Genomic DNA, 13,255 nt, shown 5'->3' with positions numbered 1-13,255 from the left:
ATGATCATGGGATATTGATGCCTCCCACGACCCAATTATGAAGTCAATACAGAGAAGTGCTTAACTACCAGACAATTCTGGTTGAAATACTAACTTTGCTAATTACCGAATTCCACCAGCAGATTACTTATCTGCTCTGCCATTCCATATCCTCATCAGTAAGATGAAGACCATAATAGAACTTCTTCAAAAGGCCAGCGTGAGGATTAAACTAATTGATGCATACGAAATGCTAAGAATGATGTTGTTTATATGATAAGCATTCAATGTATGTTAGATGTCAATGTCTCCATTCCATGATTTTAGAGGCAAAAGACTTTACTATAACTGCTGCCTTCTGACAAGGAGTAAATTTATTTGTCTTCTGTTAGTAAGTTGACAAGCAAATTCAAAAGGAGGCCACTAGATTCTAATATGAGAACAAGGTAAGGCAGATATGACCTGGAATTTGAGCTCAGTAATGTCTAGGAATCCCAGTTAGTACATTTCTTACAAAATAGCAAAATCAGAATTCATTTGTGATGTTGATAGATGTTATTTAATAATTTTCAACTAAATATATTAAACAGGTATTGAACTAAGGGATGTACAGAGATGCCTAGGATTTGATCTGGGTTTTTCTCTGAAAGCTGGAGTTGAACTCGACGGAAATTTTAATAAAGATGGTTGTTTAAAGAAGGGTGACGGTAATACTGGTAAGTATGACCTAAATCACTACTTTAAAAAAAAAGGAGGATTTTTTTTTTTGTCAATGAGATTGTGAGCACTGTGATTTCACTGTGAACTCTCCTTATTGTCTATACTCTTTGTTTAAAAAAAGTTAAAGTGCTTCAAAATTATTTTATCTTTACAGTAGTTTCCAAACCATTATAAACACAAGCAACCCACGGACATGTATTCATTGCATTGTGCAGGTCACACAGAGTGCAGCTCTGGAAAAGGCCTTTACTAGGTGGTCATTGTAGATATGCATATTTATCATGACAATGGTAGAGGGCCAATGGTAGAAAAATGTCTCCAGGAAAGATCTCCTTTCTTCCCCCTTATTTTAACAAAGCTTCAAATGGGCTAGTGGCAGGACCCTGTGTGACCTTTAAGAAAGGAGAAGACCAAAATCATTCCCCTAACTCAGCCTTCCCTCTGACTCAAAACCACCAATCCACCTTTATCCAATCAGTCAAAAGGTACAAACTTCCAGTTATAAGGTAAATAAATCTTGGGGATATAATGTACAACATGATGACTCGAGTTAATAGTATCATGTGATATGTTTGGAAGTCGCTAAGCGTGTAGATACTAAAAGTTCTCATTCCAGGAAAAAATAATTTTTTGTAAACTCTATGAGGTGATGCATGTTAACTAATCTTATTGTGATAATCATTTTGCAATACACACACACACACACACACACACACATAATATATATATGTGTGTGTGTATGTATGTCAAGTCATTATGCTGTACACCTTAAACTTTTACAGTGTGTCAGTATAGTTCAATAAAACTGAGGGGCAATCTCAATCCATCCTTAACATTCAATCAGTGCATAACCTTTTAAAAATATAAATATCGGGGTGCCTGGGTGGCTCAGTGGATTAAAGCCTCTGCCTTCAGCTCAGGTCATGATCCCAGGGTCCTGGAATCGAGCCCCATATCGGGCTCTCTGCTCAGTGGCAAACCTGCTTCCCCCCCTCACTCTGACTACCTCTCTGCCTGCTTGTGATCTCTCTCTGTCAAAGAAATAAATAAAATCTTTAAAAATAAATAAATAAATAAATAAATAAAAATATAAATATCTTTGGTATAAATGTTGCTTGAATTGTTAATATTTAGCATATTTACACGCATGAGGTAGTGTTGGAGTTCTTAATCTTTAATCTAATTTGAGAGCATTTTCAGACATACAAAGGGTTGAGGCTCACCTTTAAAGAATCAGATGATAGTGGGGAGGCAGAGAGAAGAAAGCCTGATACTTTAAAACATACCAACCGCTAACATGTGGCCATTATTGGAAACAATTGACGAAATGCAAAGAAAACTGAACTTGCCATCAAGTGTCCTAATTTCAATATTTGGCCCTTAAGCTAGTCTTGAGCTAGTCACTCCACCTGTCTGGTCTGCTTTCTCATTTATAAAAATGAGGAAGTATAACTAAAAATCTTTAAATTCCTTTCCAGTTTGAAAATTTTACAGTTCTGTAAGGTTCACAAATTTTGTTAAAAGTGGTTTAGTCTGGAGAGAGAGACTGAAGGAGAGAGATAGGTAGGAATGTAAGATAGAAAGAAATTTTTCTTTCCACCTGATTCTTTTTTACGCTCTTTGATTTTTCATAATTTTAAAGTAGTTTAAAACAAACCTTAATAAAATCCAATTATGAAGGTAAGTCTGAAACAAAAAATGTATAGTGTAGCCCAAAGTCATGTGTACTTCCTATGTGTGTATGTGCATAAGTGATGACCTTGGAAACATCAATGTATCTCAACTGTCATATTGTTTTTATTTTTTAAAGACAATTGAAGTCCACCATTGGCTACTCATAAAAATTGCTAGAGATTTGGGGTAAAAAAAATTACATAAATAAAATTCAATAAATATACTAGATGACACTTTATGAAAGGGTTCAGTAAATGTTAATCAAATGTCACAGGACTATAAATGCTTCATTTATATCCTCTTTCTCTTCCCAGTAAACATCAGCCGTGATGGCATCATCGATAACGTTATTTCACTCATAAGAGGAGGAACCCCAAAATATGCAAATGAACTGAAAGAGAAGCTTCTCAAAGGAGCCAAGACGATTGATGTAACTGACTTTGTAAATTGGGCCACTTCCTTAAGTGATGCTCCAGTGCTTGTAAACCAAAAAGTAAGGAATGTTTATTTTCAAATAGAAGACTTTTACATATTTTTATTAAACATAACTGTGGGTTCAGATGAACAGTTAACTTCATCTGAAAGAGATGTGCACATTCCAACACATTTCTATCTCGTCCCCTGAAAAAAGCAGGACAGAGAGGAGAGGTGTGACTCCAGGCCTCACACCAACCCAGGCTGAATTTGGGTCTCTGCCTTCTAAACATGTAAACTTCTCTGACCTCTGCAACACTAAACCCTCCAGGACTTTATGTTTGTTTTGAGGATTTAGTGGCATTGCTTGCATAGATCCCCTAGCACAGACTGGCACAAAATAGGTGTTCAAGAATTATTAGTTCCTATCCATCTGCCCCTGGTTATCCCTTGCTTTTAAGGGACTTCATTGCAGCACTTCCAACACAAGAGAATCATGAAGGGCCTTCACAAAAGGGAAGTTCATAAGGTCTCAGAAAATAAGACCAAGGGTGAGCAGTTCTTAGGATCCAGAATTTCTTTCTTTTTTGTATCTTGATTATAGCCTTCTGATTATAAACCCACTAGTCCTTATTTCTTGGGGAACCAAACTGCATTGTAATTGTAAAAATATAAATACTAGTCTCATTTAGCCCCATCACTCTTTCTCCAAACTTACTAAAAAAGGTGTTTTCTTTTATCCCTTATTTGTTTCCCTGCTTCCTCTTATAGCTTTCAATTTTCCCTGTAGTTTTCACAGTTTTCTCTAAGGTCAGATTTATCTTTGATGATCCTCAACTTTAGTTTGATTAACTTCAGTTACCGTCATGTTGGCATTTTGATAGGACTAGTTACTGGGAATTTTTGTTCCTTCATCCCATTTTACTGTCTTTAAAGAGTGAATGAAGCTACCAAAACTATTACATTTATGTAGAGGGAGAACTCAGAACTGGAAAATTGTAATCTACTTTTCGCTTAAGTCGTAGAAATCTAGCCATTCATAGATGTGCTAACATATCAATGAAACTTCAAATACTTTGCCCCAAGGAGGACAAACCGGGAGAAAAAGTTGGCCAAAATAGCATGTCTATATATAAAGTTATAGTCAGAAGAGACCCTTTTATTTTATTATGTTTAAGTCACATTTAAATTCATTATTTTGAACTCGGGAAAAATAAATCTATGTCAGAAAATCTTAAATGGAAAAAAAAGAATTCATTTAGAAAGATGTTTACATCCACATGGACACACAAACTGCCTTGTCTTCTCATCCCTTCATCTCAAAGGAAGTTCAGCTGTCCTTGTAGGGATCCAAGATTGTTCTCTGAGAAGGCCTTAATCATCATCTGTCATAGTCTAGAGCCAATTTTTAAAAAATCTCAAGTAAATAAAGCATCTGCTGAAGATTCACTACTAGATTTGCTACAACTATTCAAAGACCTTCATCAACTCTATTTGGACAGTCCCACTGGCTGGATGCAAAATATAGTCTATCTTATTCTGAAGGCAAATATTGACCTCCAGATTTTTAGATTAGTGGGCATTCCATCTAAACTACCTGTTTAAGTTTCTTTCTTCATATACTGGAAGACTGAACTTTTTATATGAATGTTCTACATAAGAAAATGATAGCTATAGTAAGTCACCGAGAAACTACTTTTAAAAATGTATCTTCTTGTAGATGAAGTGCAGAAAATAGTAAAATGCTATGTGTTTAATTGACTTTGTGTGGCTTTTAAATTCCTAAAGAGATATGATATATAGTCTGGTTTGACCTTAAAATAGATTGCAAATTATTTTGATTTTATAAATCCAGTAGAAATGTTTTTCTGGTTTAGAAGCTATTTCAAGGGGTAATTAAAAAATTTGTAATCACTAATTAATTCTTTGTTACACTGAAGCATTCTCTTGTCTATGGATGACATGTTCAAACACCAGGGATGATCTTAATTTTAATATAGTTGACCCTTCTATTTAATTATTTAAAGAATTGGTGAAACCTCTCCCCACCTACACTAAACTCTTACCTGGTTTATGTTTGATACTCTGAGCCAATTAAATCAATTTTCTAGGTATTTATGTTACAAACAGCTTATCTTGGAGAAAACACTAGGAAGTTATATTACTTTAAAGAATTTTATGAAAGTTTTCTAAGTAAAACAGTTATATACAACATAACACAACATAACATAACATATCATAACATATTTTCCATGCTAAAGTAAGTATGAAAAAACTAAAATAAAAAATAAAGTAATTAAGGCCATGCTCTACTAAGTAGTACCTGTCACTTTGATTTTCGCTTCACCCATATGCTTCAGCAGACACTAAACCACTTCTTTGAGGAATGTGTTAACCCAGCCCAAGAATTTTTCCTCTGCCCTTCTTCATGTAGCGATAAGGCCTTGCCTTCAGTATTAACTTTTGTCAGAACTTCAACTTTCTTGGAAGTATATAAATTCAGTTTCCAGCTTGCCTGAATGTTAACACAATATTTCTTTTAGCTCAACAGATAGCTGAACTTGGTTTCTTCTTCCTCTTCTCCTTCTCCTTCTTTTAAAGATTTTATTTATTTGAGAGACAGAGATCACAAGTGGGCAGAGAGGCAGGCGGGGGTGGGGTGGGGAAGCAGGCTCCCTACTGAGCAGAGAGCCCGATGTGGGGCTTGATCCCAGAACCCTGGGATCATGACCTGATCCGAAGGCAGAGGCTTTAACCCACTGAGCCACCCAGGTGCCCCTGAACTGAGTTTCTTCTTAAGCTCACTGCTACAGACTAGTTATAAAAATGTCAGCTGAGGAAATTACATTTATTAATGATGGCCAGAGAGATCTAAAGTGTATTATTTCCTCTAGAGCAAAGCAGCAGAGATCAGTACAACTAGTGAATAGCAAGTTGGCTTCCTGTAAAACCCTGTCTTGGCATTATAAAAACCAAAGTTACATAACCCACTACTTTATTTACTAAAGAGATGTTACATAATACTACCGTCTCCTTTATGAGAACTCATGGGAGATACTATTCTTTAATCTCAGTGTTAAGGATCATTTTGTTTCTCTTGGAAATCATGTAAATATTTCTTATATACATGTGACTTTTACATTCAGTTATCTTACTCAATGCCCTAGAAAATTACCCAAATTTATGACCCAGCTCATGCCAGTGGGTGGGTCCTCCTGGCATGAATTTTGTGTTGCTTTTGCCCTCATCTTGCCTTTTCCAACCTCCATTCTCCCTTTCTCATTTCCCTCAACCAAATTTACCCTTCAAATTCACTCGCAAGTCAAGCTACATTAAGCTCTTTCAGGAGCAACTCGAGGCACAATGAACTATTTACCTGCCACTTTTGTTATATTGTGCAACTCTTAGCAGGGATCCCCTGGATGTCAAAGAGCGTTAACTTTTTTAAAGAGCTGTAGTACAAGTGCTCTGAGCTGTCGCCATTACAGTTATAAAGATGTAGCGAAAATCATTCCGAACTCTCTTGTATAGGGATGAAAATAACATTCCTCTATCAACAAACTACATTTGGCACAAAGTTTAATTAGTTTGGAAGCCTGTGAAAGAATTCAACGTACTTCATATTAAATTATATTTCCATTAATTTGTATGTTGGCAAGTTTTGTGACAGATTACCTCCACTGAAAGTATCTACAAATGGTAGACAGAGTTAACTAAGATAGGAGAAAAATTAGAACTGTTTTCTTAATTAGTAGAGAGCTAAAGTTCATCAGAAAAAGATGTGGTTCTTTAGGAACACTTCCCAAAGTATATTTTATTTTTTTTTGTTAAGATTTTATTTATTTATTTGACAAACAGAGATCACAAGTAGGCAGAGAGGCAGGCAGCGGGGTGGGGAGGCAGGCTCCCTGCTGAGCAGAGAGCCCGATGCGGGGCTCAATCCCAGGACCCTGAGATCATGACCTGAGCTAAAGGCAGAGGCTTAACCCACTGAGCCACCCAGGTGCCCCCCAAAGTACACTTTAATTGTTCCTTGTCTTCTTGTGGGACTTTTGCCTGCAGGGTTTGAGGCTCCTCTCAGACTGTGATCACTGCATGACCTTCGTCTTTATCTCTTGGAACACTGCTCGTGCATTTCACCCACATGTAGTTTCTCCATGACCCTCTATTCCTGTATCTTAGATTATCTGGCCTTGACTTTCCTTTGAAGGGTAAAACAAGATGAATTTCTTTTCCTAAAAACCAAAATAACTCTGTCACATGCTTATGTTGTTCATGCCAATGTGGCAATGTCGGTAAGAGGCTACTTTCTTCCAAATAAATTGGACATTGTTGAAGTCTAAATCCCATATACTAACTCATAAAACAGAGTGTGCTGGTGAACATTTATGTGGACTGTGGAACTTCTTGGTATATTTTGGATATGAACCTATTCTCACTTAAAAGTATAATAAATGTTTCTTTTCACTTGAGGATTTTGACCCTTTATGATACATTTTTTATAACAGATATTCTCTTGTGTACTTTTTATTTTGAAATAATTTTAGTTTTACTGTAAAATTGCATAAATACTACAGACAGTAAAACTACAAAAATAGCACAGAGTTCACGTACACCCTATAAACCAGAAGCCCTGAATGTTAACAACTTACATAACAATCATACAGTTGATCAAATCAGACAAGTAACACTGTCTAACCTTATTTAAATTTCACCAGTTTTTTCCCCTAATATCCTTTTTCTTTTGGTAAGATCCAATCAAAATCCTACATTGCAATCAGTTGTCATGTCCCCTTAGTTCCCCCCATCCTGGGACATTTTCTCAGACTTTTCTTATCTTTCATGACCTTGACATTTTTTTTTTACTTGACATGTTTTGATGAGTTTTGGTCACCTGTTATGTCAAAGGTCTCTCAATTTAGGCTTAGAGAAGATTAAGGTTATGCATTTTGGTGAGAATATCACAGAAGTGATGCTGTGTCCTTTTCAGTACATCATGTCAGGAATTATAGTGTAGATTTTGTGTATTTCTTTCCACTATAGTTAATGCTGTTGTGTCCTATTTAAATCTTTCTTTACTTCAAGGTCTTGAAGATAATCTTCTATATACTATCTTCCAGAAGCCTTATTGTTTTGTTTTTACTTTTGTTTCTACAGTCAATCTAGTTGTGTGTGTGTATGATAGAAGTTTCAAGGTCATCTTTTTAAAAATCTCTTTTGAATATCTCATTGTCCTAGAAGAATTTGTGTTATTGATCTTATCTGTTACAATCAGGTATCAGTCTACTTTCAAAGTACTATGGCTTTTTTACTGAGATGATTCGAAGATTTGGGGCCCCTGGCTGGCTCAGTCAGTAGAGCATGCGCATTTGATCTCAGAGTTGTGGGTTTGAACCCCATGTTGGGTGGAGATGATTTAAAAATAAAATCTTAAGAAAAAAAGATTATTTTAAGATGTACTTTATTTTTTGGTTTTTGGGTTTTGGGTTTTGGTGTGGGTTGTTTTGTTTTGTTTTGTTTTAGCAATTTTACTCTGATATGCCTAGGTGTGAAAAAGAAAAAATTGTCACCTTGCTTCTCATCCCTGGGTTACCTTGTTGTCTTTCACAGGCTTGTTTCATTCTCAGCCATGAGCTCTTCAAATATTGCTTCTTAAATAGTTTCTCCTTCTGAGACTCAAACTATGTGGGTCTTTCACTTTCTCACTCTTGTCTTTTATGTTTCCTCTTTCTGTATTTCCTTGTCTTTTATCTCTTTATGCTTCGCTGTCAGTATTTTCTTCTGTGCTATATTTCAGTTTCTTAACTTTGCTTCATTTGTATCACAGTTGCTATGTAACCAATCCTCTAATTGGAATATTATAATATCAACTTATAATAGTTCTATTTTTTTTCAAATCCTCTATTTTAAAAAATAATTTCCAGTTTCCTGCTAAAATTGTTGATCTCTTCTTTTATTCCCCCTGCTCATATAAAAGTCTGGTCACTTAACGATGGCATTCTCTCAGCTCTGCTTCTCGTTTCTGGTATTCCTACCGGTTCTCTTTCATGTTGCCTTGTTTCCTTGTGTACCTAGTTATTTTTATTAGGGGCTGGATACTATACTTTAAAAATTGTTAGCTTGAGGCCTGAGATGATTTTATTTGTTTCTAGGGTTACAATGTTTCAAGATTATTGTGTGGGTTTTTTTTTTTTTAATTTTTATTTTTGAAGTAGACTCCACACTCAGCATGGAGCCCAAAGAGGGACTTGAACTCACAACCCTGAGATCAAGATCTGAGCCGAGTTCGAGAGTCAGATGCTTAAGCAAATAAGCCACCTAGGTGCCCTCAAGTTTATTCTAATGCAAACCAGACTGCAGTATTTGCCAGAGCTACCCCACTTCCAATTCCTTCTTACTTCTAGGGCTGTAGTCCTTTGGGTCCCAACAAAGCATGTGTTGTTTTCCTTTGCTGTTCCTGAATACCAACCTTTTTTCCCCAGCCCAGTAATTTGTGCTACTTTACCTCAGCCCCTCTACTGCCTATTCCCAAATTAGGAAATGTGTCAAGGGGACTGTGGCCCAAAAACAGTAGGTTCACCTCACTGCATTTCCACCTCCTCCCAGATCTTATTCCAATAAGTAGTCTCATTAGTTCTCCAGGGCGATCAAGCAGATTTTTACTTTTGGTTTATTTGTTCATCTTTTGTCATTGTCCTCAGAGGAAAAAAAAAAATCAGTTGATACTGTTTAATCCATCATTACTCCTATACAGGAATTCCTGGTATTTTCTTTTTATCTCCTCTTTCTTGAGTCTTTGGATTCCAATTTCTTTTAAATTTTGTGGCCTTCTATTTCAAAGTGTTATGCCATGCAAGGGCCTCAATTTCCAATGATTTATTTACTCAAATAGCTCTTTAGAGTCATGCAATTGAAGGCAACTACATAGGCATATGATACACACTTTCAATATATGTTATGGTCTCCCCCATAGAACTTCTGTATGACTGGAATATTCTTCTTTCTGTCCCAGCACCCTCAAACTCTCAAATCTCAGCTTAAGGGCCATTTTCTCAGGAAAGCCTTTCCAAGCTTCCCTACTTCCCAAGCTTCCCATCAGTTGTAACAACTGTGTATCTTACTCCAGGAATTTAAGTGTACAGAATAAATCATTTTACTTCATTTTCTTTAAGTCTAATTAAATTTGATATTAAAATACTCTCCCTGCAAAAATTTCTCAGTGAGTTCAGGCTTTTGGGCAGGGGGTTAGGGGCAGTAAAGAATTTGCCTTTGGGAGCTTTCTGTTCTTGGTCTTACACCCAAACCCTCCATGTCAGCAAGAGATAGCGAGCCCTTGGCTACCTAGTAGAAGAGAAGAGGAACAGGAAAGACAGCAAAACAATTCACAAATAGCATCAATACATGATCTTGTGAAACATTTAAATCCATGGTTGTGCATTTTTAAAACATATTTACCCATCCCATATAGCACCTACCATAGCTTCCATTTTGAGTTTATCTGTATGATCGGTTTAATATCAGTCTTCTCATTTCCACAGTGTGATCCCCATGATCATAGAAATCATGCCTAGTTTTGGTCACTACTAAAGTCTTTTTTTTTTTTTTAAAGATTCATTTATTTATTTTAGAGAAAGAGAGATGGGGGAGGGGCAGAGGGAGAGAGAGAATCTCAAGCTGACTTCCCACAGAGCACAGAGCCCTACCAGAGCCAAAACCAAGAGTCAGAGGCTCAAACACCTGAGCCACCCAGATGCCCCAGTCTGTATGATTATTTTACTATCCGTCTTCTTACCTCCATGATGTGATCTCCATGATCACAGAGGTTATGCCTGGTTTTGGTCACTACTATGACTAACATGATATCTGCCAATACGAATAATTAAATAAGCTTCTGTTGAATTAACGAATTGATAAAAAAAAAATTCAGTGAATGGTATTGCACAAGCCCCATCAGTAGAAAAAACCCTAAAATTAAATGGTTTGCTTTCTTGTAGCTATCTCCTATACATAATCTGGTTCCAGTACGCATAAAAGACGCATATCTAAAGAAACAAAATTTGGAACATGCCATTGACGAATACATCAAGGAATTCAATGTGGGAAAATGTGACCCGTGCCAAAATGGAGGTACAGTGATTCTGCTGGATGGACAATGTCTGTGTTCCTGCCCCATCACATTTTCGGGGATTGCCTGTGAAACCAGTAAACGAGTAATTTAAGGTAAGAACAACTTATGATATATTATTAGCAACAAAACTGCTGTTTGAGGGTATTTTTGAAAATTAGCCTTGAATTAATTTGTGAAAACATTCTAGATTATCCAGGTAAACATAATATAAAAACTGAGTGAATAATGAAAATGGACAAATCAGACTTTATATGTTACTGATTTTACATCTTCTACCTCTGCATTTAAACAGAGGTTTTACATCTTCTACAATTTTACATCTTCTACCTCTGCATTTAAACAGAACTATGAAAAAAAAATTTTTAATTGTAATGATTGACCCCTGAACAACATGAATTTGAGCTGCATGGTTCTAAACCTACTTCCATGTGGATTTTTTACACTACAATATTGTAAATGTAGTTTCTCTTCCTTAGGATTTTTTAATAACATTTTCTTTTCTCTAGCTTACTTTTTTATAAGAATATACTATATAACACATATACCATACAAAATATGTGTTAATCAACTATATTATCAGTAAGGCTTCTAGGCAAGAGGAGGCTATTAGGGGGCGGCTAATTTGGGGGAAATAGAAAGTTCTACACAGATTTTCAACTCTGCAGGGGTCAGTGCTCCTCACCCCCACGTTGTTCAAGGGTCAACAGTAATTTTTTTAAGCAAGTAAGCAAAATTCCTAATCTCTCTAAATTTTTTTTTATTTTCCAGAGAATGTTTTCTTCACGATTCTTATAAATACCCTTGAATAAGACCTATGTTTTTTGGGTTCACTTTTTCAGATTGCAGGAAACAGGGATAATCCAGCTGTCACCACAATTTCGGTGGCTGTTTATGAAGATCTATCATTTATCATTGTTAAAGATACAAAAGTCTCTCAAGATGTCCAGAAACTATTGTAGCAACCTAATTACCTTGCTGTTAATATTGTAATGACACTAACACTATTGTGACTCAGTTTATCACTTCCTTTATCCCCTCTGCTTCTACCACTTGTATCTTTTCTCAGTGCCTCCTGCATTCACAATTCCCTAAGACTAAAGGTGATGTCATGGTGTACGGTCCAGATCTCCCTTCAGGATCAAGCACCCATCCCTCCACCTCCTAGGAGTGTCACCTGCTGACATTTCACACACCATTTCAGTTCTCTTCGGAAATCACCCTGTGACAAGGAACCAGCCACACACCCAAGGTTATGCTCCCAGCCTGAGGGAGGCTCATTATCTGCTAACTGGTCAGTGTGGTTGGCATTTGATGGGCCAGCCCTCTTGCCTCAGTGAGGACAACTCAGAAGCACCATCCAGTTTCAGAGCTCCCCATGTGATTTGCCGAACCCTCTGTTACAGGAGCATCACAATTGAATTTCCCCTTATTCCTAATTTTGCTTTCCACACTCCTCATAGATTTTTTTTTCCCCAAGAACACACACTAATAAATATGCTGCATACAAACTCAGATTCTCAGAGTCTATTTCCAAGGGAATGCTATCTGCTACAGAATCTGATTGGATCAATTGAGCATTACTACATTATCTAATACATAGTGTTCCTAAAGCAGAATGAGTTTCTAATGATAGCATAAACTCCTGGACTTCCTTATGTCTGTTCTTTGCCAAGATGCTGATTTTTATTCTAAATGGGTATGGCCACAGTAGCAGGGCCAATTACCTAAAACGTGATTTTTATGTGTTTGCTTCAATTAAAAACAAAAACTAGACAGAAGGTGCTTGGGACCCATGGACTTGCAGTAAGATAATACATGTAAAAGACTAACAAAGGACTTGAATTTGGAGAAAGCATTCAAAACTATTTGGTATTATTATCATTGATGCCTATTTCCACATCTTTTTTATATGCAAGCAAATAAGAAAAAAACACATATATTTAGATAGAGAGACATAGAGAGATAGAGATATCCTTCCTTCCCCATTTTTGTTCTTTACCCAATGGTAGTAAATTATATATGTTGATCCATGTCTGGCTTTTATCACTTACAATAAATCGTAAGGGTCTTTCCTCATCATTTGTTTATTATTATCTATTTAATTGATTTAAAAGAAAACAAAAACTAAGCAAAAAATACAAAATAAAACAAAAAAATAACAAAATAACAAAAAATAAAACAAAAATGGTTCACCCATTTCTCCCACCCCATCCTCACCTCTCACAACCACCAATCTATTCTCTGTATCTATATGAGTTTTGTGTTTTATTTGTTTTTCTGACCTTTGAGATTCCACATATAAGAGAGATCATATAGTATTTCTCTTTCTCTGTATGATTT

General features: G+C 36.2%; 1 protein-coding gene across 1 annotated transcript in view; it reads left to right on the top strand.

The window, feature by feature from the left end:
* The window catches only part of C9 (complement C9), a 50,453-nt gene extending 38,026 nt beyond the window's left edge, over positions 1-12,427 (top strand). The window contains exons 8-11 of the mRNA XM_032851372.1: positions 570-695; positions 2,688-2,866; positions 10,782-11,007; positions 11,982-12,427. Coding sequence (XP_032707263.1) covers positions 570-695; positions 2,688-2,866; positions 10,782-11,006 — 530 coding nt within the window. The 3' untranslated portion in view covers position 11,007; positions 11,982-12,427. The remainder of the gene's footprint in view (positions 1-569; positions 696-2,687; positions 2,867-10,781; positions 11,008-11,981) is intronic.
* The last annotated feature ends 828 nt before the right edge of the window (positions 12,428-13,255 follow it).

Source organism: Lontra canadensis, unplaced genomic scaffold, assembly GCF_010015895.1.
Source record: "Lontra canadensis isolate GAN:19392208 unplaced genomic scaffold, GSC_riverotter_1.0 scaffold5, whole genome shotgun sequence".
NCBI lineage: Eukaryota > Metazoa > Chordata > Mammalia > Carnivora > Mustelidae > Lontra > Lontra canadensis.
This window is presented reverse-complemented; position numbering and strand designations above follow the sequence as displayed.